The sequence below is a fragment of the Plasmodium cynomolgi genome, chromosome 11, assembly GCF_000321355.1.
Source record: "Plasmodium cynomolgi strain B DNA, chromosome 11, whole genome shotgun sequence".
Lineage (NCBI taxonomy): Eukaryota > Apicomplexa > Aconoidasida > Haemosporida > Plasmodiidae > Plasmodium > Plasmodium cynomolgi.
Window position 1 is genome coordinate 1070603 of NC_020404.1, and position 21844 is coordinate 1092446.

At 40.5% G+C, this 21844-nt stretch overlaps 7 protein-coding genes across 7 annotated transcripts; 2 read left to right on the plus strand and 5 right to left on the minus strand.

Annotated features, from left to right (window-relative positions):
- Positions 1-2425: 2425 nt before the first annotated feature.
- PCYB_113335 (anaphase-promoting complex subunit) lies at positions 2426-2695 on the minus strand (the record flags this gene model as incomplete). Its single annotated transcript, XM_004223212.1, has 1 exon — positions 2426-2695. The coding sequence occupies one exon, from the start codon at positions 2693-2695 to the stop codon at positions 2426-2428; it is 270 nt and encodes an 89-aa protein (XP_004223260.1).
- A 2253-nt stretch (positions 2696-4948) lies between these two features.
- Positions 4949-6706, plus strand: PCYB_113340 (hypothetical protein; the record flags this gene model as incomplete). Its single annotated transcript, XM_004223213.1, has 4 exons — positions 4949-5587; positions 5688-6369; positions 6417-6439; positions 6535-6706. The coding sequence occupies 3 exons, from the start codon at positions 4949-4951 to the stop codon at positions 6437-6439; spliced, it is 1344 nt and encodes a 447-aa protein (XP_004223261.1). The 3' UTR covers positions 6535-6706.
- Positions 6707-7337: 631 nt separating this feature from the next.
- PCYB_113350 (Plasmodium falciparum CPW-WPC domain containing protein) lies at positions 7338-9284 on the minus strand. Its single transcript, XM_004223214.1, has 9 exons — positions 9106-9284; positions 8861-8884; positions 8683-8738; positions 8535-8551; positions 8196-8323; positions 7954-7984; positions 7787-7862; positions 7575-7658; positions 7338-7439 (listed from the first exon to the last, which is right to left on the minus strand). Exons 1-9 carry the CDS (start codon positions 9200-9202, stop codon positions 7395-7397), a joined length of 558 nt encoding a protein of 185 aa, XP_004223262.1. The 5' UTR covers positions 9203-9284; the 3' UTR covers positions 7338-7394.
- A 914-nt stretch (positions 9285-10198) lies between these two features.
- PCYB_113360 (hypothetical protein) lies at positions 10199-12313 on the plus strand (the record flags this gene model as incomplete). The annotated part of the gene is made up of 8 exons (XM_004223215.1): positions 10199-10258; positions 10442-10495; positions 10624-10782; positions 10945-11379; positions 11531-11668; positions 11842-11899; positions 12011-12140; positions 12274-12313. The coding sequence occupies 5 exons, from the start codon at positions 10199-10201 to the stop codon at positions 11666-11668; spliced, it is 846 nt and encodes a 281-aa protein (XP_004223263.1). The 3' UTR covers positions 11842-11899; positions 12011-12140; positions 12274-12313.
- A 151-nt stretch (positions 12314-12464) lies between these two features.
- Positions 12465-13563, minus strand: PCYB_113370 (hypothetical protein; the record flags this gene model as incomplete). Its single annotated transcript, XM_004223216.1, has 2 exons — positions 12465-12527; positions 12742-13563. The coding sequence occupies 2 exons, from the start codon at positions 13561-13563 to the stop codon at positions 12465-12467; spliced, it is 885 nt and encodes a 294-aa protein (XP_004223264.1).
- A 2214-nt stretch (positions 13564-15777) lies between these two features.
- PCYB_113380 (hexokinase) lies at positions 15778-17247 on the minus strand (the record flags this gene model as incomplete). The annotated part of the gene is made up of 1 exon (XM_004223217.1): positions 15778-17247. A coding segment is annotated over one exon (1470 nt), but the record flags the coding sequence as incomplete, so codon positions are not given.
- Positions 17248-20181: 2934 nt separating this feature from the next.
- Positions 20182-21048, minus strand: PCYB_113390 (ribonuclease H1 large subunit; the record flags this gene model as incomplete). The annotated part of the gene is made up of 2 exons (XM_004223218.1): positions 20182-20360; positions 20388-21048. 2 exons carry the CDS (start codon positions 21046-21048, stop codon positions 20182-20184), a joined length of 840 nt encoding a protein of 279 aa, XP_004223266.1.
- Between the last annotated feature and the right edge of the window lie 796 nt (positions 21049-21844).

Below are 21844 nucleotides of genomic sequence, written 5' to 3' on the forward strand. Positions count from 1 at the left end.
GCCTTTTTGCGTACATGAGTGTACAATATGTATATATATATTTTTGTACATTTATGCATATGTACGTCCTGCCTGTTTGCTCGCTCTTTTTCTTATTCGTTTGTTTGCCAGTTTGTGTACATTTTCATTTTCCTCCTCATTTGTTCTTCGCGACTTCTTTTCAAACGCTTCGGCAGGCACTTCTCACGGGATTAAGCTCAACACATGTATTACTATTACTGCCGCTTTTTTCTACCTTTATTGCTAGTTTGCTCTTATAATTGCCTTTTTTTTTTAAAATAGCATTCTACTACTTAACATGCGAAGGCGTCGTTATTTGCATCGCTTCACTAGCTCCACGTAAAGCCAGTTGACAGCAAAAACTCGTTAACTACGAATTTTGTGACTTACGCCCTTTTATTGCTAAAAAGGCTTAAATTGCTAGGCTCACCTTTTTTTCACGTCATGCGAAAATTCAAACGTGAAGGGACGCACTGTAGGCACACGGGCATTTTTGAACGTACCATATTGCATAATCATCAATCAAAAGAAATTTTTTTTTTTTTTTGTGTGTGTGTGTGTGTATACTTGAAAAAATGTCCTGTACAAAGAATTTTATTATTTCTGTTATTTTTTTGGCGCCAAAATTTAATGTGCATTTAATGTAAAAAAATTGCACTTTTATATTGTCCCTTTGTCTTACGAATTTTTGAACGTATGTGGTCGTAACCGAATTGCCCAAAGCAGTCTCTGCTTCAGCGGCGCAGGGACACCTAGGTATGGGGAGAGAAATTAGGGAGCGCGGCTCGTCGCGCAAGATTGAGGGCATGAGGGTGTATATATGTGTGTATATCACCTAAAGTTTCGCGCGCGCATTTTGCGCTGGGTGTCCCATTCGTATGTGCACTATGTATATATTAGCACATTTGCTCCTTTGTACATTGTGTGTTCATTCCCGTTGGGCGTCATTTTCTGAGGGTGTAAAATTTTAAAGGATAATGTAAAAAGGCATTTCACCCCCCAGCCAAGACTACCTTTCGTTTATTTTTTTACAAGTAGTGGTAAAAAAGGAGTAACAAATATAACGCCCACCTCTGAATTGTAAAAAAGGGAAGCGACCAAATGGTACAGACAAGATAATGCACACATGTGTGTACGCATAAGCAAAATATACCGCCAATAAATCGAAGGTGCATTTTGTTACGCGGTACGTTACCTGTGGAGGGGGGAGTGGTTTCCCACGCGTAACAACTTTTTCATCCCCCAGGATGAGTCTTTTTCACCTTCATACATTCCAAAAAGGAATTAGACAACCAAATGGAAAGGCCCCTCCCCCCATAGGCCTACAGTTACAAAAAATGACCAAAAAGGAAATACCCTGTTGGGGCCCAGTCATGCTACCCTTTGTGCAAAGCATGACAGGTTAAATAAACGGCTTTAACTTGTGTGGGCAGCAATGCAGTGCAAATAATTCGCCACCTTTTTGATGAGGAAAAATTTACTCTCCGGGAATGTGCAAGAAACCGTTTCGGTTAAGCTGTTTAGCGGTTTAGCGGTTGAATGAATATCACTGTGGCACCGTTTACCATTCCGACCTGTGCGCGAAATGTTCACCTCGTGGAGGCAGAACAAAAGTGCTACTTTGAAAAAAAGAAAAAAGAAAGCAAAAGACCCGAGGAATAACCGTGTGTCTCGATTTATTTTTCTCCTTCTTTGTGATTTCCCGATATATTTCCACTATCTGAGCCGTATTACCTGTGCCCATCTTTATAATAGCACCTACAGCGCGAATGTATGCAGGAGTGTACAACTGAGGCCAAAATTATGCCCCATGGGAGTGACTAAATTGATGCATATATTTCCGGTTCATGTGCATGTTCGGTGAGCGGGACTAATGGAGAGACCTTTGCGTGGATGCCTTTTCTAAATGAAGGAATGAAAAAAAAGGGTCCAAATGGGTGTCCAAAAGAAAGTAGTAATTTCCATTTTGACCTTTCAGCGTGTACCCTCCTTTTCGCCACAAGAGGGCAAAATTAGGAATGAACAAATTTTTACGCGAAGGCTGCAACACAGTTTTAAAATGAACTTAAAACGAATTGGTCAAAAGGCGAGCAAATTTGATGCTGACACGTTAATACTTTTTTATCTCGTCTGGGGTAAAGAAGATATATAAAAAGGGGAATATGTCTCCACAGGTGTAGGCGGTAGTTTTTTTATAAAAGTTTCGAACGGAAGGAAAAAAAAAAAAAAAAACTAAAAAATGGTATAAGAAAATTAAATTAAAAATGGTAAAACTTGCGTAAAATGTGGATGCAAAATGCATTCCCTACACATTTGAATGCAATTAAAACGGTGACGTAACGTCAACAGCCGCCGCCGCTACTACCGCGGGGGCAAGGAAATTGGAACGCCCACCCTCCTCTTCTTCCTGTACCTCCCGCATTCATCAGTTTAATTCTTGCGTTTCGTAATACCAGTCTGCCCTACAACATGGACATGTAAATTTATTTTGCCGCATCCACTTTTCCATGCAGTGGAGGTGGAAATGATGGCCGCACTTTCCGAACGCAGGGGGGCAACTATTTCCTGGTCTAATGCAGTTCGTACAAGTATTTTCCAAGGCATTATTGCAAATTGCACACACACTGTCTACGGACGACCCAACCCATTTCCACTTGGCAACTGCGTGAATTTTTTTCACGGTCACTTTCGGCATTTTGGGGGGTTATTTCTGGGCTGTTCTACGTCTGTGCGCGCGTAAAGGTGGAGGGCTGTACATGTATAGGTAACACATGCACAGGCGAACAAGGAAATATGCACATGTGCGTATTTGCATATGTGTACATTTATTTATTCGTCCGTTTGTTCGTTTGTTCGTTTTTCCGTTCGTCCGTCCGCCCGTGTGTTCCTTTGATTATTCGTTTGGCACGCATGGCGCGCACACGCGTACGGTACATACGCGCAGGCTCCTCTCGACTTAAAAAATAGGGAATCCGCTTTTTCGTTTTGGTAAAATTTCCATTCAAAATGTGTTAAAAAAGAGGAAACATTTTTTAAGAAAAAAGAATGGCATTTCATACGTGGGACATTCCTTTGCAATTGCAAACTTTTCCGGTGAGCTCTTCATTTTTATTTTTATTTTTCGCTGGATTTTTTTTTTCACAAAATTGTGCTATCTCAACGTGTACATTTTATTTTTACAATAAATATGTGCCACTCTATGAGCAATTTTTTTTTTCTTCCTTTTCTTCCTTTTCTTCCTTTTCTTCCTTTTCTGCTTTTTCTGCTTTATAGCGAGCTCCAATTTTATTCAATTTTGTATTATTACTAGATGGACAGACACTTGCGAATTTTTCGCCATTGTGAGGTAAATATTTGTAAATATGCCCCTTAAGCGGTATATGTAATGGTTACTCAAAAATAGGGAGTGGTGCAATTTGCACACATGTCCTTTGCTTGACATAAGGGTCAGCCTTGTAAATGCCGCACTGTTCGATACACATTTTCATTTTAAAAAGGGAAAATTGGATTAATTTGAAGAACTTTTTTTTTTTTTTTTCGCATAAAGGGGGGAAGTGAATTTGTGTCGATTGGGAAAATTGTCTACGTCATATTTTTTCTCCAACGGTTGGTGATAGATAACAATTTTTTCTATTCTCTCCAAAAATAAAACGCAATGAAATAAAGTCCGTGTAAAAGGAAATGTTCATAGTTTACGCAAATGCAATTCAAAGGGAGCAGCAAAAAGTTATGTCTTTTTTGCTGATGACATATAGGGGAGTCCTTCTTTGTAGAGAAAAATATACACTTAGTTTGCATTCCCTGGAGAGTTCACTAACGTGTTAGACTAAGCCTCCTGTTTGAGGCTCCCATCAGCAAAAGCTCCCCCTACCACTTGAACGTGCGGAGAATTGTAAATATTACGCTCAAAAAAAAAACACTTAGGTGTGCACTGCTTAAAAGTGAAAACCGAGAAATGGCGACAAATACCTGCACCTTTTATTGTACCATGCCAGCTGTGCTAATTATCGAATTGGTGTTTATGTAAAATGGAATAATTTTACAAGATGTATATGTCTACTTGTGAAGCCCATTCATTTGGCACCTTTTCCCCATTTGGAAGCGGTAGCCTGTGAGAGGCGTTCTCCCGCATGTCGCGCGGTATCGTTTTTTTGTGCCTCCATGGGAAGGAGGTGGCATACATCTACACATGTGCACATGTTCACATAAGCTAACAAACGTTGGTGCTTAAGTAGGTACATTTAAATAGGCTCGCAAATGCGTGACGCTTTCCGTTTGCACGTTCAACAAAATGTAGAGGCCTTTCTTCTCCGCATGGTCTTACTGCGACGGTTCGGCCGCTCTGCTCCGTATGAATCATTTGCAGGTGGCGGAAAGAAGCAGCGTAAAAAAAAAGGAGCACCAAAAATAGCCGCAAAAAGGTGCACCAAAAATTGCCGCAAAAAGGAGCACCAAAAATAGCCGCAAAAAGGAGCATCAAAAATAGCCGCAAAACGGAGCACCAAAATTGGCCTCAAAAAGGAGCACCAAAATTGGCCGCAAAAAGGAGCACACAAAATTGCAACGAAAACAACCCCTAAGATGCAACCACCAAGCGTCGCGGAGAAGGGGCATTCATCGCTGCAGTTTTAACGTCGAAATAATTTGCGGCAATTTGCGACTGCCAGGCTTTGCGGAGTGGTTAAAGAAAAATATTATCGGAAGTTAGCTGCAGTTTAGCGGCAGTTAGCAGCAGTTTAGCGGCAGATAGCAGCAGTTTAGCGGCGGATAGCAACAGTTTAGCAGCAGTTTAGCAGCAGTTTAGCGGCAGTTCATCGACCGTTTAGCCAAAACAGCGCGCCCTGCTCGGCGCCACACATATGCACGTGCCCATTTGCGCTCCATATGCACACGCCTGTATAGCGGTTTGTAAAAGAACACACCGTCGCTGTGGCGCGCGAACTCTGCAATGGTAAGCGCCGTTGTAGTCGTGCTGTCCCTGGTTCTCCTTTGCGCACAGTATTTCCAGGCGAAGTCGACAAAAAAATATGACTACATCAACCTGCTGTCCAGTAACGACTACACGGACAAAATAAGAACACTGAAGAAATACAGCATACAAGAGAAAAATGCGCCAATTAAAAATAAGTATGTTTTTTCCTGCTATGGAAGTTCGGGCTATCATAAAAGAAAATTTTTGGAAAATTTATTCAACATATCGGCTGAAAGAAATAATTTGATAAATTTGGGATTTAAACAAAAAATTGACGTGTGGTTTGGAAAGGACCAAAATGACAATTTGAATGTGGTGTTGGATGTGGACTTGCTACAGAATAAAGAATTTTACGAGGAGAATGTGACGACCATATATGACTTTAAAAAATTAATTAACTTCATTGTTGAGTCGACCAACAGCGTCATTGTGCCATTGGCCAGTGAGGACATACATTACAGCCAAGTTCACAACAAGGGGGAGGAGGAAAACTCAACGGAAAAACAAACCCATTCTGTAAAAGAGAGGGAACAAGAACAAAAAAAAACAATCACCTTTGTTTTACCAAAAAAGGTGGAAATATTTTTAAACCAACTGAATGAGAAAGGGAGAGATGTACATGTCTATTTTGTGTTAATAAATGGCGAAGCGAGTGGGGGAAAAAAAAAAAAAAAAAAACTTGGACAAAGATATACTATGTGAACATTTCACCAAGGAATTAAAAGAAAGATATCCCAATTTGAAGAACATTCACTTAATGAAACAAAACAAAGTCGGCCTTTCCCTTTTGCAAAAAAACAACATAAATAAATACACCTCTTTCGTGAATAAGTTAACAAATCTGGTGAAAGAGATGAGCAATTTTGAAAATTTTTGCCCTTTCAACGAGAAATGTGTGTACAATATTTACGTAATTGAAGAGTCGTACAACAAAACGCTAAACTATTTTGATGAAATAATTAACGAGTACGAAAAGGAAATAACTCAGGGAAAGGTCATTCCAAAGTATGGTCAGCTTTCTTCCGACTTGATAAAAAATTTGCTGCTCTTTTTTCATATATTAACTTTTGAACAAACGGGCACCAAATTTAAAGACACTATTTTCGAAAAATTGCAGCAGAGGTTTTTGGCACTGATACGTAAACAAATAGTTAAGCAGATCGTCCTGATTGAAAAGGAAATTATGAACAAGGGGAAAGATGCCATTTTAAATGAGCAGCATGCTAAGAGGGACAAAGATTTACTCGGAAACAAGGATGACAAAATTGCAGAATTAAAAAAATCGCTAGTTAACACATTCAAGGAAGAAATTAACAAGTTAATTCCAGTAGGATATTTTAATCAGCAAAATGACATTTTTAGCAACTCCATGATTGCAAAATTTGAGGAACAGTTTGGTGAAAAGGTTGAACAGACACTACACAATTATTTCCAACTTAATCAGAGCCCTTTAAAGAAATTATTTGAGAAGAAAAAATGGCACAGGAGGGACTGTCCAAGAAGAACAACAAGTGGTTTAACCCGTCACTTAATTTTAACTTAACCCTAACTTCCCTCGTTAGGAAAAGTGGATATGGAAATTTGCAGAGCTACTTTATTTACGACTTGGGCATGCTGACTTTCGTCTTTGGGTTACTCAATGACAGGGACACCCCCGAGGTGCAGCAGCAGGGCGATAAGGTGCCCTTCTTCAAGTTCCAGCCCAAGGTCAACCTTAAGCTGAATTTTAGCTAGGCGGATCGTGTGTACTTTCCTCGGAAAATGCAGATTTTTCTCACCAAAGGAGTAGTTTTCCTTTTTTTTTTTTTATCATTTTTTTGTGTTTTCTCCAACTTTTACCCCTACGGCAGCTTTTTTTGTTGCGTCCCTTGGGTTACTCTTCACAGGTTTGGATGTCTAAACCTTTGTGTGGTCAAGCTTTGGCGAACAGGAGGATGCCCTTCATTTGTGAGCGGCTACATTTGTGAGCGGCTACATTTGTGAGCGGCTACATTTGTGAGCAGCTACATTTCTAAGTGGCTACATTTTCGCGTGAGCGTTTTTGCCATATGGGGGAGGGACTTTCTCCCAACAGGGCAACCGCGAACGGGTCACATAAGCTTAACAACTTTTGATTTAACCAACCGCTTGACACCTCCGTGTCCGTGACGCAAGGCAGAAGGAAATTTTCTGCGTTGATTTGCCCCCCGTAGGTGTAAAAAAAAAAAAACAAATTGAAGTTGCTACAAAGTGTGTCCGTTAAAAGGTTAAGTGGGGTGGGTAACTTCCTTCCCCTTTTAAATCAGTGACATGGTATACACATAAACAATTAGTTGGCTTGTCCACTTAGCTCGTTCGTTCTCTTCTTCCCATTGGACGAGATTACCTCTCGCGAACTTACGCGCGTTGGAGCTGCCTCTGCATGTGTGTCGTTCCTCCCGCTTTACAAATATTTCGGTTTTATTATTAACCCATTGTTTGAATTTATCTGAAAAAAAAAAAAAAAAAAAAAGACGCAGTGCATTGACATTCATACGTTATGATGAGCGGACTAATTAGTCGAGAAAGCAAAAGAACAAATGGAACACCATTCGGTTCTGCTTAATTAGTTAAAAGGATTAACCGATCCCCTTAGGAGGTCCTTCTTGTGCGCTCTTTTCATGCCTTCATTTTTTAACTTGGGCCACAAGACGCAGCAGTTCACCTCCTGGGATGTGCGATGAGGAACAAATCCAACCAGTTAGTGAGCAGTTAACATTTTTTAGACGGCACAAAAATGGGAGAAAAAATACCATCTCAAATCTCCCCCCACCCCCCATACAGATGAAGCCTTACAAATTCTTTTTTCTCCTCTGCAGAATAATCTTGGAAATATTTTAGCGATTCACAGTGACCATCGTAGTCTATGCCCCTGCGATGAAATACCGCCGCCGAGTGTTGCATGTGGGTGTATATACCTACGTGGGGATGCACATGTGTATGTTTAAATCCCCTCCCCTTACCAGCACTGATTGTTGGAGTTCTTTACCCAGTCTGAGAAAGAGCCAAAGCGGGGGAAGCATAATAGGGGCGAAAAAAAAAAAGAAAAGAAAAGAAAAAAATTGTACCAATTGTGACAGGCCAACCGTGCGAACGCAAAGCCGCTTATAACGTTGCCCACTTTTGTGTTGAAGCCAAATCGCCTGAGCAGCTGTATAGCATGCCAAAACGGTTATCTGCCCTTTTGCCCTTTTGCCCTTCTCACCTTCGGGACATAAGTACGAATAGTCCCTTTCGTATGCTGGTTCCTGACAGACATGCGGTTTGTGCTTGTCTAAGTTTTCTTCCTCTATGATGTCTTTGTTTAACTTATCGATGACCTCTTTATCTACTCTGGTGTGCGTGTGTAGGGGGGGCGAAGGGTTGTAAAGAGGTGGCAAAAAAGGCGTCCGGGAATGCACTCGTGCGCAAGGACAGATATTCGGCAGGCACTCGACGGACACTCGACGGACACTCTATCCGATGCTCCTCCCATAAGAACGTTCATTTTTTGCGACTCTTCGCGCAGACACGGGGAAAGGTGGCACATTGTATTAACTTCTACCTGTGAATTTTGGCTGACTAAAAATAAAAAAGTTTTTTTTGTTAAAGAATGAGAAAAGGAGGGGATGATACACACATTGTAATTTCTAAGCGTTTGCTGCGATACTCTAAAGTATCAATTTGGGGAAAAAAAAAATTTCGTGGCATACTATGTCTTCGGGGGTTGGAAGCTGCTCGGCCTTAGTCCTAAGCTCCTGCGACATATCTTTCGGAAGGAAAGTAAAATGATCAAAATGGGATGGATCACCTTGTTAAGCTTTTGGGGTGAGTATCACCTGACAGGGCACAAACGAGCAGCGAACTGGAGCAGTCAAGTTAGTACCACACCTTTTATAATGCCCATTTGGTTCACTATAAAAAAAAAACACTGCATTGTTCTGTTCGTGTTAAGCGCGCATCAGTTGGTTTGCAGTCAAGCGGCTTGCACGGGGGGAGACGATAGTTGCTCTTTTTTTAAAATGAAATAACTCGTTAATATCATTTAATTTGCGCCATTTGGTCCTATTGCACCTTGGGCTGTCTCTAGGCCGCGGTAAAACTCCCCACGTTGCCTCTCCCCAGATTTCCGTTACCCGCCTTTCTTTTCTTCGTCCACGGCAGCATGCAATCCGAAAAATTAAAAAATGAAAAGACAAACAAGGGTAAAAAGAGCAAACAAGGCTGCCTCATTTTGCTAAAAAATTTGAAAAATTGGCTATTAGTTTGGAAAGACAAATGGGGTAAAACCAGGTGGATTGGGGTGAAATGAGTCAAATTGAATAGCTGGTTGACAGAGCAGCGGGAGCGAACAAAGCAGTGACCATTTGTATGCACATCTTTACACACTCGTATGTGCGCATGCCCAGAGGAAATACCCAAACGAAGCAGACGAAGTGGACGAAGTGGGCGAAGCAGTTTTACGCGTATGCATTATCATCCATCGTGAAGTATAAAATAGTTTGTTTTGTTTTATTTTTTTTTCGCCCATTGGCACAATTCACGCAAAGCTGATTTGCACACCGGTGTACATACAAAATGGGAGCGAGTCCAAAAGAGGCACAGTCACAATCAGGGGTTGTAAAAAAAAAAAAAAAGGATAGTAGATCCCCGATGAGTTGAGCGAAACGAAAGCGTCTCTCTGTTCACCCATTTTGTGCCACTGTGCGCAAAAATACTGGATCGACAAATGGTACTATTTTTCATTTTTCCGCCTCCAACTGTACGAATATATGTGAACAAAGCAAAGACGCGCAGGCATGGGGAAGTAGCGGACAGATGTGCTTCTCCGTCCCTTTGCTTGACAAACTTGTTTTGAAAGAACCCCCTTCTCAAAAAAAAAAAAATCGACTCTGTAGATTCGCGTAATTACAATTTGGAGGCAAAACGGGAACTGCTTTTCTTTTTCAGTTTTTTTTCTCCCATTTGGAAAAAAAAAAAAAATTCAACTCAAAATGAAATTAACAATTCCCCTTCATATTACGCAAGTTCCTCCAACTTTGGGGAAATTTTAATTTTTCCCATCACATGAATGAACCGAAATGGAGAGAGAAAAAAAAAAAGAATACACGTTTTTGTTACTACGGTATGGCAGGATTGTGCACAGCTTAAATTGCTTAGCTTCTCCCTCCTGCTCTTTTTCTGCTTTTCTCCTGTTTGGTTCACGTGTCCCGAGATTAGGAAGCAACCATGAAGAAGAGGAGGTACTTCACGAGTGAACCTCCCCCGGACTTTTTAAATTATATGAACGTAAGTGAGGAGAAAAAACTTAGCGAAGCAAAGGGGGCTCACATGGATGGAGTTGCAAATATAGGGAATATTCACGGCATTATTCCGGCATAGCAGCACACACACCTGTGCAGGGATTGCCCTCCGGTGGAACTCCCCCATTTGTGAGGCCCCGAATGGTTTTTCCCCTATCCCTTCCAGCAGTACGCTAAAGAGAAGTGGCATATTAGGCCATTTTGTACATCTTACAACGAGCAAGTAAAAAGCTGGGGGGATAATAGAGAGAGAACTTCTTTCCGTTCCGTTCAGTTCCTTTCCGTTCCCTTCCTTTCCTTTTTTTTTCTTTTTAATAAACCGTTGTGATACACCCTCCACTCCACTTCCAGACCCAAGACACGTCAAACAAAAATGGCAGCGACTGTTTGGACCCAAATGAGCAAGACATATTCGCTTCGTACCTTCCAAGGAACCATCAGAATGTCTACTTTCCCAAAAGTTTGCGTGAACACATGATTGTCGAGTACACGGCTATGTTTGCAAATTCGGTAAGCTGTGGTCTTCCATGTGTGTATATTTATTGGCATATGTAGGATATTTGCCAGTACGGCTCAGCTCTCCAAGAAATCTGTTCATACAAAAATGCACAGAAGATCGATATCCATTTTATGCCCCTTCTTCACACACCAAATTCCCCCTTTCTTTTGCAGGAAGGCGATATCGCGGAGTTCTACCTCAAACTAAACAATGACGTCCTGATAAACTTCCCTTTTTTGCATGTAGACCATCCGCTTCACAGGTACTACGAACTCGTTAAGGAGAATACCAAGAGGAGACTAATTGACGACTACCCAGATTCCATTCCCATGGCTTTACGTGGTCTGTTTGGACATATGCGCCAACTTGAAAAAGACAAAGTCACCAGCAATGAGGCCAAAGCGAACATGCTAAGGGAAAAACAAAAAATTCGTATGAAGGATGCAAATGATATGAAAGTTAAACTTTCCGAAAGGGAAAAACGAAAAAAAAAACAAACAGAGGATCAGTCCTACTCTTCACTTTTTATGAAGTACATGGAATCGGATGATGAGACGGGAGCAAAAAACATCGAGCAGGAAAAACCGCTTGGGAATGAAGACCTACTCGTAATACACATGCGCATTGGAAAAAAAAAAAAAAAAAAAAAAAAAACTACCACCAGAAATGTGCTGACGTTTTTGAATTGCACCTTTTTATGAGAAAATCCCAACCGCTTCTCATCTCCTGTGCGTACTGCTTTACCCCCTCCCTCTTTAGGAAATGGACAATCTGATTAACCAAATTCTTAACTCCAAGAAGGAACTACCCATCTACTTCGCCCGATTTCTCATGCGCTGTATAGAAAAACTAAAGTACCTCCAATACGGTTCCAAAGAATATGCGTACTTCTCGTAAGACTCCTCGCGGTGCGCATGTCTCGTTTGCTTCCGACCAGCACCACCACGTTGTTGTTGAACAGAATATGGTGTTGCCAACTTTGCAATTGGTTAATATTTTTTGTGGTGGAGAACACGTATACTGCTTTACCCCTTGATCGCATATCAACATGCCAACGTTCCACCGTACAAATGTATCTTCCTTTAACCCTCAGGGAACGAATAATTCCTGGCGAGGCCTCCCCCAAGGGTACATTCCCAAACGTTACGGTACTTTTCGTAGACCCATTTTGCACTCAAAAAAAGAAGTTACTCCAAAAAGGATAAATTAAATATCTCTTGTTCCCCTACCAGTCTGCAGATTTTCTAAGTCTTGTATTCCTCCTGGATGAGAAGAATCTCGCACAAGAGAAAGATCCTGAGGGAAATGCTAAAGAAGAATCTGTGGCTGGGGAAAAGGACAACATCAAGACGATACAGGAATGTAGAAGGTACAAAGGGAGGGAAAAAAAAAAAAATAATAAACACTGCGAACCCTTTGACATGTGCATTGTATGCGTGTAATCTAACCATGTCGTCTATGGTGCGCAGCCTCACGCCCGCTCTTTTCACCCCCCTCCGTAGAGAGCGCGCTAAAATGATACTTCAGGAATTTAAAAAGTAGTCCCCTTTCTGCTCTGCCTCGATCCACCCTACCCAACTTGAATGAACACGTATAATCTGGCATATCTTATCCTTTCTTTTTTTTCCTTTTTTTTCCTTTTCTTTTCCCTTTTTTTTCCTTTTTTTGTTATCCTCCACGTCGTCCTTCCCGCTCACAGATTTAAAAAAACGAGCCAAACTCCTTTTTTTGTAATTCCTCCCTTGCGATTCTTCGCCTGTCGAAGGAGGGGAAAGCGTGTGGGGTGGTAGATTTTCAAAACGGGAGAAATTTAGCGCCATTAGGAGGGCTAATGCAAAGGGTAGCAAGCGGTTGCAAGCAGTTACGAGCAGTTGCAGACGGCTGCAAACGGTACAAACGGTGCAAACGTGTCCACCGTGCACACGCACAGCGCACACACCGCACGCTCACTACTCGACGAAGCCGCGTACAGCGTGGCGCTCTCCAAACAAGTACCTGTACAGGTAGGGGATTTTTATTTTTTTCTTCAAAAACTGCACGTTCATCCATTTGGGGTGCCTCCTAACCTTCAAGCGCAAGTTACTTTTGGTGTACAAGATCTCTGCCAGGGGCAATTCTCTAATCAAGGTTGCGTTATCATCCACATAGGGGAATATATTTTCACTCTGAGCAGTTTTTATCTTTTGCGTGGTTTTCCATACATTTTCTTCCCGCACAATGTCGTACAACTTTTGTATTCTCTCCCGTTTCAGGTTATTACTTAGGTTAACCTCTATTTGGGGGTAGATGGAGTTGTTAAATTCGTTGGCTAGCTTGCTCAAATAGGTGTTCTTCCCATACATCCCGCTGCTTTGGTTATTACTGGAGGAAGTACTACCAACGGGAAAGTCACTTCTGTTACTCCTTCTGCGTTCATTTTGGACTTCTTCCAGTCCAATGCCACTGAAGGGTCTGTTTTCACTATTCTCCAGCATGTTCAAAATGTAATTTTTAATGTTAGGGTTGTGTGCACATATACTTGGCCATAAATACCTGGCTTCATTAATTGTGTAAAAATAATTCCATTGTTTTTTTTCAGCTGGCCAAGCTCTGTTTACGTCCATATCAAGCGACTTGGAGCTGCCATCTGGTAAATAGCTATTGTTCCTATTTTCATATCGATATCCCCATCTTGGGGTTAATATATCTTCTCTTCTATTGTGATATAATCCCCTTTTTCTGACTCTCTCATTCATGCCCCATTTCATTCCACTGACGGGGAATAGACCTCCCTTGTGACCCCCTCGAGGCATTTATCGCAAAGGCAATTTGAACAACGTGCAGGCAAAAAAAAAAAAAACATTCAAATGGGGATTACATACAGGGAACAGGGACGCTTCGCCTTTCCTTCCCTATGTTGTTAAAACGTTTTGCGCATTTTTTTTCGTATCACTTTATTTTCCGTGGTGTTTAAATGGGTTTGCGGTGGGTATATCTCTTCTCACATTATACCGCACTATTTTAACCTTTCACTGTTGCGTTTTGCAAAGAGGGGAAGCCCCTTTTTGGTTGATTTAGTTGCATGGGAGCGGGCTTCCGACGCACAAAATTTTTGTTGCGTTTTAAAAATGTCAACGGGTAATGTGTATGGAGGAGGGAGATACACAAATGACTACTTAAAAGTAAAATTGCGACTTTAAAAATCGGCCCATATGGCGAATCCAAGCTATGTTTATGCAACGCAAAAAAAAAAAAATATATATATAAAGGACAGTTTTTAATTTTCACAGCGCACATGTTTTTCACCATTTTTACAAAGTGCATCATGTGAATGGGCATTCTCTGACATGTGCAGTACAGTTGTAGGCTCGCTATGCAAAAGGGAATACTAAGCAAATGAGTTAAAATGGCTCGAATTGGAAGTTAACCTACCGAGATAAGCTTATAAGACTGTTCGTATGAGAAACGTTACGAATATTAAAAAGCCCAGATAGCCGCTTTTTTTTTTTCCACCTTTCTGCGTAACAATTGTAACTTTTGGCGGGAAAAAAAAATAATAATTTGAATTTTCTCCCGTTTTTGCGTGACCTGTTCATAATTTTATCATTATTTTATTTTATTTTTTTTTTTTTGGCTAGCCAAGTGGCGCTGCCTACAATGTACCTTTAATGCTCCATATAACACACTTTAAAAAGGCAGTTTTCTTAATAAAAGTGAGTCCCCCCCTCTGGTTCACACCTGCATGTATATGTACGCTTGTGTGTGTCTAACTTCTTAGTGTTAAAAAGTGTGTTCATTTATAATATGAAACATTCTGGGTTCATATTGCAATAGGCATACAAACAAATGTAGAAAATGAGCTTTTTTTCTTTTTTTCTTTTTTTCTTTTTTTTCTCTCTTTTTTTCTTTTTTTTTTTTTCTTTCTTAATATGGCTATCTTTAATTATGTGAACTGAAAACATACAATTTGTAGTCCGCATACACATTTATAAATATGCATACGTATTTTATGTACACGGCTCATTAATTATCGCAAAAATGTTAACACGAAGGGGAAAACTAAAATGGGGCAACGAAATAAAATGAATTAAAAAAAAAAAAAAAAAATTGAGGGAAAGGGGAAAATTTTCAAGAATGGTGTGGAATGAACTAAATACAGCAGCATAAAGTGGAGAGTGTAGCGCAACGCAATGCAGTATAAAATGTAATGATAACATATGCAACCACGTAAATGATCAAGTGTATTCAGGAGAAACCTTTGGAAATGTGTAAAATGTGTACCAATTAAATAACTCATAAGCTTATTTTAAAAAAAAAAAATAAATGATCATTTAAAAATAAATAAATGGTACAAATGTCGTAAACTACTCCCAACGATGTGTGGTAAAAAAAAAAAAAACAACATATGCATATGCGCAATGGAAAATGGACATATGTGCATTTACTACACGACATCATAGCAGTGCGACATTGTGGGGTGACATATGACCTAGTGGCGCAAATAAACAAAGGAGGCATAGAAGGCATAAAAGGAATGGATGGCATAAATATAAATTCGCATGCGCTCAAGGTGCAAACTGACATACGTTCACGGGGTATTTGCCTGATGGTACTCTTGCTCGTGTCTCGGCCCCCGGGGGGCAATTCGTGGAGCTTGTTAAAATGTCAAAACGTGTGAAAAATGTGGAAAGGTGCGTGGTAAGTAATAAGCAGCGTGATAAGTAATAAGCAGCGTGGTAAATAATAAGCAGCGTGATACGTAATAAGCAGCGTGGTAAGTAATAAGCAGCGTGGTAAGTAATAAGCAGCGTGGTAAGTAATAAGCAGCGCGGTTGCAAAAAAGTTGCTCGCTAATCGGCTGCCTGCTAATCGGCGCGCCCGATGCCAGTGTTGGTGTAGCGTAGCGTAGCGACATAGCGTGGTCTTGTTGGAATGCCTCGCTAAGGGGCCCTCCCGGGATGCTTCATTACGAGGAAGTAAAGTACACTCTGGAATTACGAATGGGGATGTATCCCTCAGGCAAACTGCTTAATGCTGCTGGATTGCGAAACGACAGCCGCCGTAATTGCTGCGCCCTTTCCCGATCCATCATCGGCCGGAATAATGATCAAATTTTCCGCCTTGTCAGCCAGGATAACTTTCAAATGTTCCTGTAACCTTTTGCAGTACCATGCATTTTTGACAAACAGAGAGCCATCTACACCACAAGAAAATTTGGAATGTTCGATGATTTTAATTCTTTTAGCTATAGCAGCTATTGCAGCAGCAGCTAGAGCAGCTGATCGATTATAAACAGACTCGCAAATTTTACGTAAGGCATATATCTGTTCATCCGTGAAGTCCATGTCCCATGCAGCCTTGGCTACTTTTCTGCTTTCCTCAAAATTTGGGGAAGTATCATTTAGTACGACACTTCCCGATTCAGAGTTGAAGCTGTCGCTTTTCCACATTTTCTCAGATGATTCACTCTGTAAAACATTAACCATAAACCTTCTGACAATTTCTCCTAAGTAGGCCCCAGAAATCATTTTCTCAAAAAGTTGCCTACTCCTATTGGCTGAGTGCCAATCCATGACAAGGTCGATAGGGGATAAGGGCAAATCCTTATCAAAATTGCCTAACTCTATGTTAATAATTTTTCCAGCGTATTTGTACTTTTTCCATTCAGGTTCGTAATAGCATCCATTGGATCCAGTTCCTAATATGATCCCAATGTAGCATGGGGGAGTTGTTTTTCCTTTTTGATAAGCACATGACATAAGTGTGCCAACAGCATCATTAACGACACAACAAACCTTTGCTGGTACATCTGATCTTACAAAAGCGTCATTCATTAGTTTGCACACATCACGACCTTCCACAGGATCATTTGTAGCTCTGCCTGTTTCAAATCCCTTTGTCCAATCGATCAAAATTGAACAATTAATGGATGGAGAGGTACACGGAAATGAAAATGTGAAACCTACATTCTTTCCTTCACGGTTATCTAAATCTTTAAACTCTCCCATAATGTATTTGATCCTCTCAGCGAAGTGATCAAATAGTTGCGAAGCAGTTGCATGTTTATCTAATAATCCCTTTTCATGTGAAAATGTCCCTGTAAATTTTAAACTGTACGTTTCTTGATCTCTTTTGATTTTTCCATTTCCATCTAGGGATGCTCTTACAGCTCTGAAATTTGTTCCTCCAAAGTCAATTGCATAGTAGGTTCCTTTTTCCTGACCGGTGGGGATGTTCGAAATGCAGGAGTCCAGCATTTTAAACGAGCACTCGTGAGGGATCCATAAATTTGGATGTCTACGATGGGCCTCCAATCCCTTCTTCAATTCATACACAAAATTATCCACAAATTCTTCCAATGTGGAATAAGTAATCCGCAACTGGTTGACATGTTTATTTATCCTTGCTTGTAATTCTGAGTTAACTGGGATATCACATTTGATGGTGTCTAATTTGTAGTACACGGTTTCGTCTTTTTCTAAGTTGTAGTAGCTCATTTTGGCAGTTCGGTGTGTGTGGAGGGCGGCACGCAGGGGGGGAGGGTGCACGGTAGGATAACTACGTTTGCATGTACGGGGATATCCCTGAGCACATACGCGTATTGGTGTGTGCAGGCGAGCAGGGTCTGGGGCGCTACGCTGCGGCGTTCTCGGGGTGGACACACAGGGATGGGTGTATACAAAGAAAAATATATGTGTACATATATATTTATATATGGGAGCGACCTACAAATGTGGAGGTACTCACCGGGGGTGGGCTAAATTGACAGCTATATTGTGTGGTGCGTTTTCACAATGCCCGCGTCAAATTGGGAAGGCTTATACACAATTGGCGCAAAAAAATGAAAAATATGCATCACTCAAAACTGCAGGGGGGGGTGATCGTTGTGCAGAGTAATGTCACCGTGTTGGTATTTCGCGTGGAGAGATGGAACCAGTCACAATTATAATCGTCGCATTTGCTCTTCATTCGAAAATTATGTAAACGTATGATCCATGCATGTGACATGTACACCAAGGTTTTTTTTTTTTTTGTTTTTTTTTGTTTTTTTTTTTCCTTTTTCAGCTCAATAAAGCTAAGATAACGATTTGCCTGCTCTATATAATCAATAAAAAAAAAAAAAAAATAGAACAAAGCACAATTTTTCGCCACACAAATTTTTGATCCGTGTAAACGTGTATCTCAACGTAAGCTATAAATAAATGGCTAAGTGGGCTACTTGGTCAACGTATGTAAAATCTTCAAAATCATGGAAGTCAAAAATTGTAATTTCATTTACAACAACGTGAAAACGCGTGGGGAGGGGTGGAATGCATAGTATACATAAAATTGCTTATATACATATATGTATACATTTACATGTACTTACGTGCATCGTATGAATTGGTTTAATTTCAAAATGTTGGCATTGTACTGAGGGGAATAAAATTAAAAGTCGCAGCGGCAGTAGAAAATCTTCTTTTTTTTAAAAAGTCGAAATGGAAAAAAATGGCAATTTTTTAAATATGCGTAGCAGGGAGGAGGTGAAAAGAAATTACAAAAAAGTAAATAAATACATGTGGTATTCGCGAAATGTTTATCACACGAAGGTAAGTGAGCAGGACGGTATTAAACACCCACATTGTATGTATGTATGTATGTATGTATGTATGTATATGCATATAAAATGCGCATATGTTTAATATCCTCAAACACGATGATTCGGGGATGTAAAAAAAAAGAAAGGGAACTTGAGCGTAGGGATGCACGCAGCATTTGTGCGTATAAATAATATATGCCATATTATAATACATATAACCCCGCCCCACCCGTGGAAGGTGAAAAATGAAAAGCTATTTTTCTTCACTGTGCTCAAAAGTTACATGAAAAAAAAAAAAAAAAAAAAAAAAAACTGCCATACTATAGTGTAATATTCAATCCAAGACAACATATATGAGGGAACACGTAGCGAGAAGGAAAAATAAGTGTGAGTGTTGGCGAAAATTACATTTTGCTAACTTAATGTTAAGGGGAAATTCCCCCTTTGAAAGTGTGGCACAGCTGTGGGTTTTTTTTTTTTTTTTTTTTTTTGTAAAATGCCGTGCGGAAGGGGTCAACTGCTCGTCGTGGGCAAATGTCGTCGCGGCACGCCATGTAGAGGCGAAATTGGAAGGAGAAAAAAATTCCCCCAACGAAAGTGGTATACCAGTGGAAATACGCAAAAAGGGAACTTGAGAAGGAATTAAAAAAAAAAAAAGGCTACCTAAGGGAAACTGCAAAATTTCACCATTCTCACTTTTGCGCATTGTCAATTTGGAAACGCGCTAGTCGGAACTTGGCGTATTTTTACCAAACGCCATCTCTACACCCTGCACCGGTGTTATAAAGAGTGCATTTATAGCCCTTTAAAAAGAGGCCCACACAAGTGTTATTTTATTTTTTTTTTTTTTTGAATCACCTTCATGTTTGTCTCCCCTGCCTGATTACCATGAGGTGTGGCTTTGGGGACATTTTTCAATTAAGCCCCCCCTTAAGGAGAATATGAGAAATGGGCATATTACTGCTTCCTCCACACCCTACTGCGTAACGTATGGCATATGGCTTCTTTTAAGTGTAAATCACTCCGCATGTAGACGATTTAGTATATGTGCGTGCATATGCAAAAGGCAACTGAGACGTTTCCCGAAAGTAGCCAGTGCACACAGTTGCCACTACCACAGGTAATGAAAATGGATAAACGGAAGGTCAATAGAACAACGAACGGTTAGGCGGGTAAATCCATGTGACACTTTCTTAAAATTTATTTGCTTCACCCGACGGCGCACATAATTTTATTTTGCAATTTTGTCTACCCGTCTGAACAGGCTGCCCTCGTGCGGCTGCAAGTGAAATGCCTCATGTTTTCATTTAGCGGCTGTTTGTTGCTTGTCCCTGTTTAGGGGAATGCCGCCCAGGAATGCGTGCTTCCTTTAAGTTATGCCGGAGAAGGGCGTAGCAGCCTCTCGCTGTTCGTTATCTCCAACAGTGTTATGTTTTTTTTAAGAGAAGCTGCAAAGATTGTGGCATGGTGGATGCAACCCTGTTGAGTGGACGAAGCCCTTTGGCGGTTTACACACATCGGGGGTGATCAAAAAAAAAAAAAAAAAAAAAAAAGAAAACAAAAAAAACAAATGGGAAAAGCAAAAGTAAGACGAATGGCACATTTTTTCCTTAATCAAAAAGCGTTCCACCGTAAGTGATCCCATTTTCTGCAGATCATTTTTTCCTCCTTCAATTTTGGTCACCTTCTTAGAAAGCTCACTTGGGAAGGTTTAAAAAAGTGGCCTTTATGTGGCCATTTAAAAGGAAAAAAATGGTTACTGTTTTTTTTTTTTTTTTTTTTTTATAAACGTTTCGCACATGTGTACCTCTTTCCCGGGCAACCGCGCGCAGGCAGTGGGTGAAGATATTCTTCACAAATTTTCCACAAGGTCTAAGCCGACCTTGGAGTAAAAGACAGATCGCTGCACGAAGGGTTTTTGGAGTTTGCTGTAATCAAAAGGCGTTTTCCTTTTTATCGCTTTTGAGTCATTATTTTCGATGTCATCGTACCACTCGATTTGCTCACCCATAGTTTCCAGCATGTTGTCAGCTGTAGACCAACTAAAACGGACAATACTTGGGAAGCCAAAAACGGAATCGAAATTATTTTTTAAAAAATTCTTTGTTATTGGATCCCCAGGGTATCCGGACCCGAACCCTTTGTCAATATTAACTATCGGTTCCTCATATTTCCATTTTTTGATGAGAAAATCACGTGTCACTTTGGCACATATAGATGCAGCACTAACGACTGGGTATAAAGAATCAGCTTTCTCCTTAACGGTGCATTTTATATGTGGAAATAATTTTTTCAATTTTTCTTCATACACACTAGCCTTCCCAACAGTGTCTACAAAAACTTCAGTCAAATTACATCCTCGATTTATAACATGGTCAATGATAGAAATTGCCGTATCATGAGAAATTTCGTTTAAATTGTATTTTTGCTTTTTCAACATTTTGGCACTTATGTCTTGTGGCATGAGCACATGTATTCTCCATCCAAATGGCAAGGTTGAATTGTTTAATTTGAGGAACATCATTTCTCTGTCTGCTTCGCTTATTTTTTTCGAGTCGTCAATTTTCATTTCTTTTAGTAATTTTTCATGTTCCTTGTTACAGTAGAATCCTGCGTATACCATGGGTCCCAGTACAGGACCTCTTCCCGCTTCATCGATACCTAACCGCACCTCCTCGTCCCCAAATTTGTACAGGTTGTCAATGATGAGCGGTTCCATCGTTAGGGAGAGTAATCAGCTAATATATGCCAGCTGCGTCCACACAAGTGTTGTGCAGGTGAATGGGTTGGCTTCTCAGCGTGGTTGGTCTTTTAGGATGTGTCCCCCGAATGGCTATCACGGTGTCCGTTCAGCCTCTCCTACGTGGTGCCGCAGCGGGGAGCGCACTAGAACGTAAAAAGAAGGGGGGGGTCCCTACATGAGCACAGTGCAGTAACCATATGCTCGTACACGCATACACTTATCATGCGTGTGAATTATTTTTACACTTTTTGGAAATAATTTAAAAATGATGCATGCCTCTTCGTGTTACATATTGAATAAAGGTGGATGCAAAAAAATAAAAAAAATAAAATAATAAAATAAAATAAAATAAAATAAAATAAAGTAAAAACAATGGGGTAAGTACACCAAATGGCACACACGCATGAGAGTGCCAACTGCAGGGGGGGGGAGAAGGAAGAAAATGAAAGATTAGCGAAACGTTTTAACTAACCGTTGCATTATTTTCCTGAAATGGAGATATTTCCCCTTACGAAATGGTGACGCCCAGAGGAGTGGTCTTAAGGGCATCCTGATTCGTTATTCCCTGGTGAGGGGATAGAAAAAGCAACCTATGTGCGATGTTCATTTCTCAAAATGAACCTCCTCAAGAGAGAATCTCGAAAGGAGAAAAACACAAACCATGTGAAAATGCATCCGGTTAAGTTGCCTTTAGCTGAGCCGCTTCACATGAGGAGAAGTAATTCTCAAAGCGCAAAACACAGGCATATGACTCTTTACACATATGCATCTA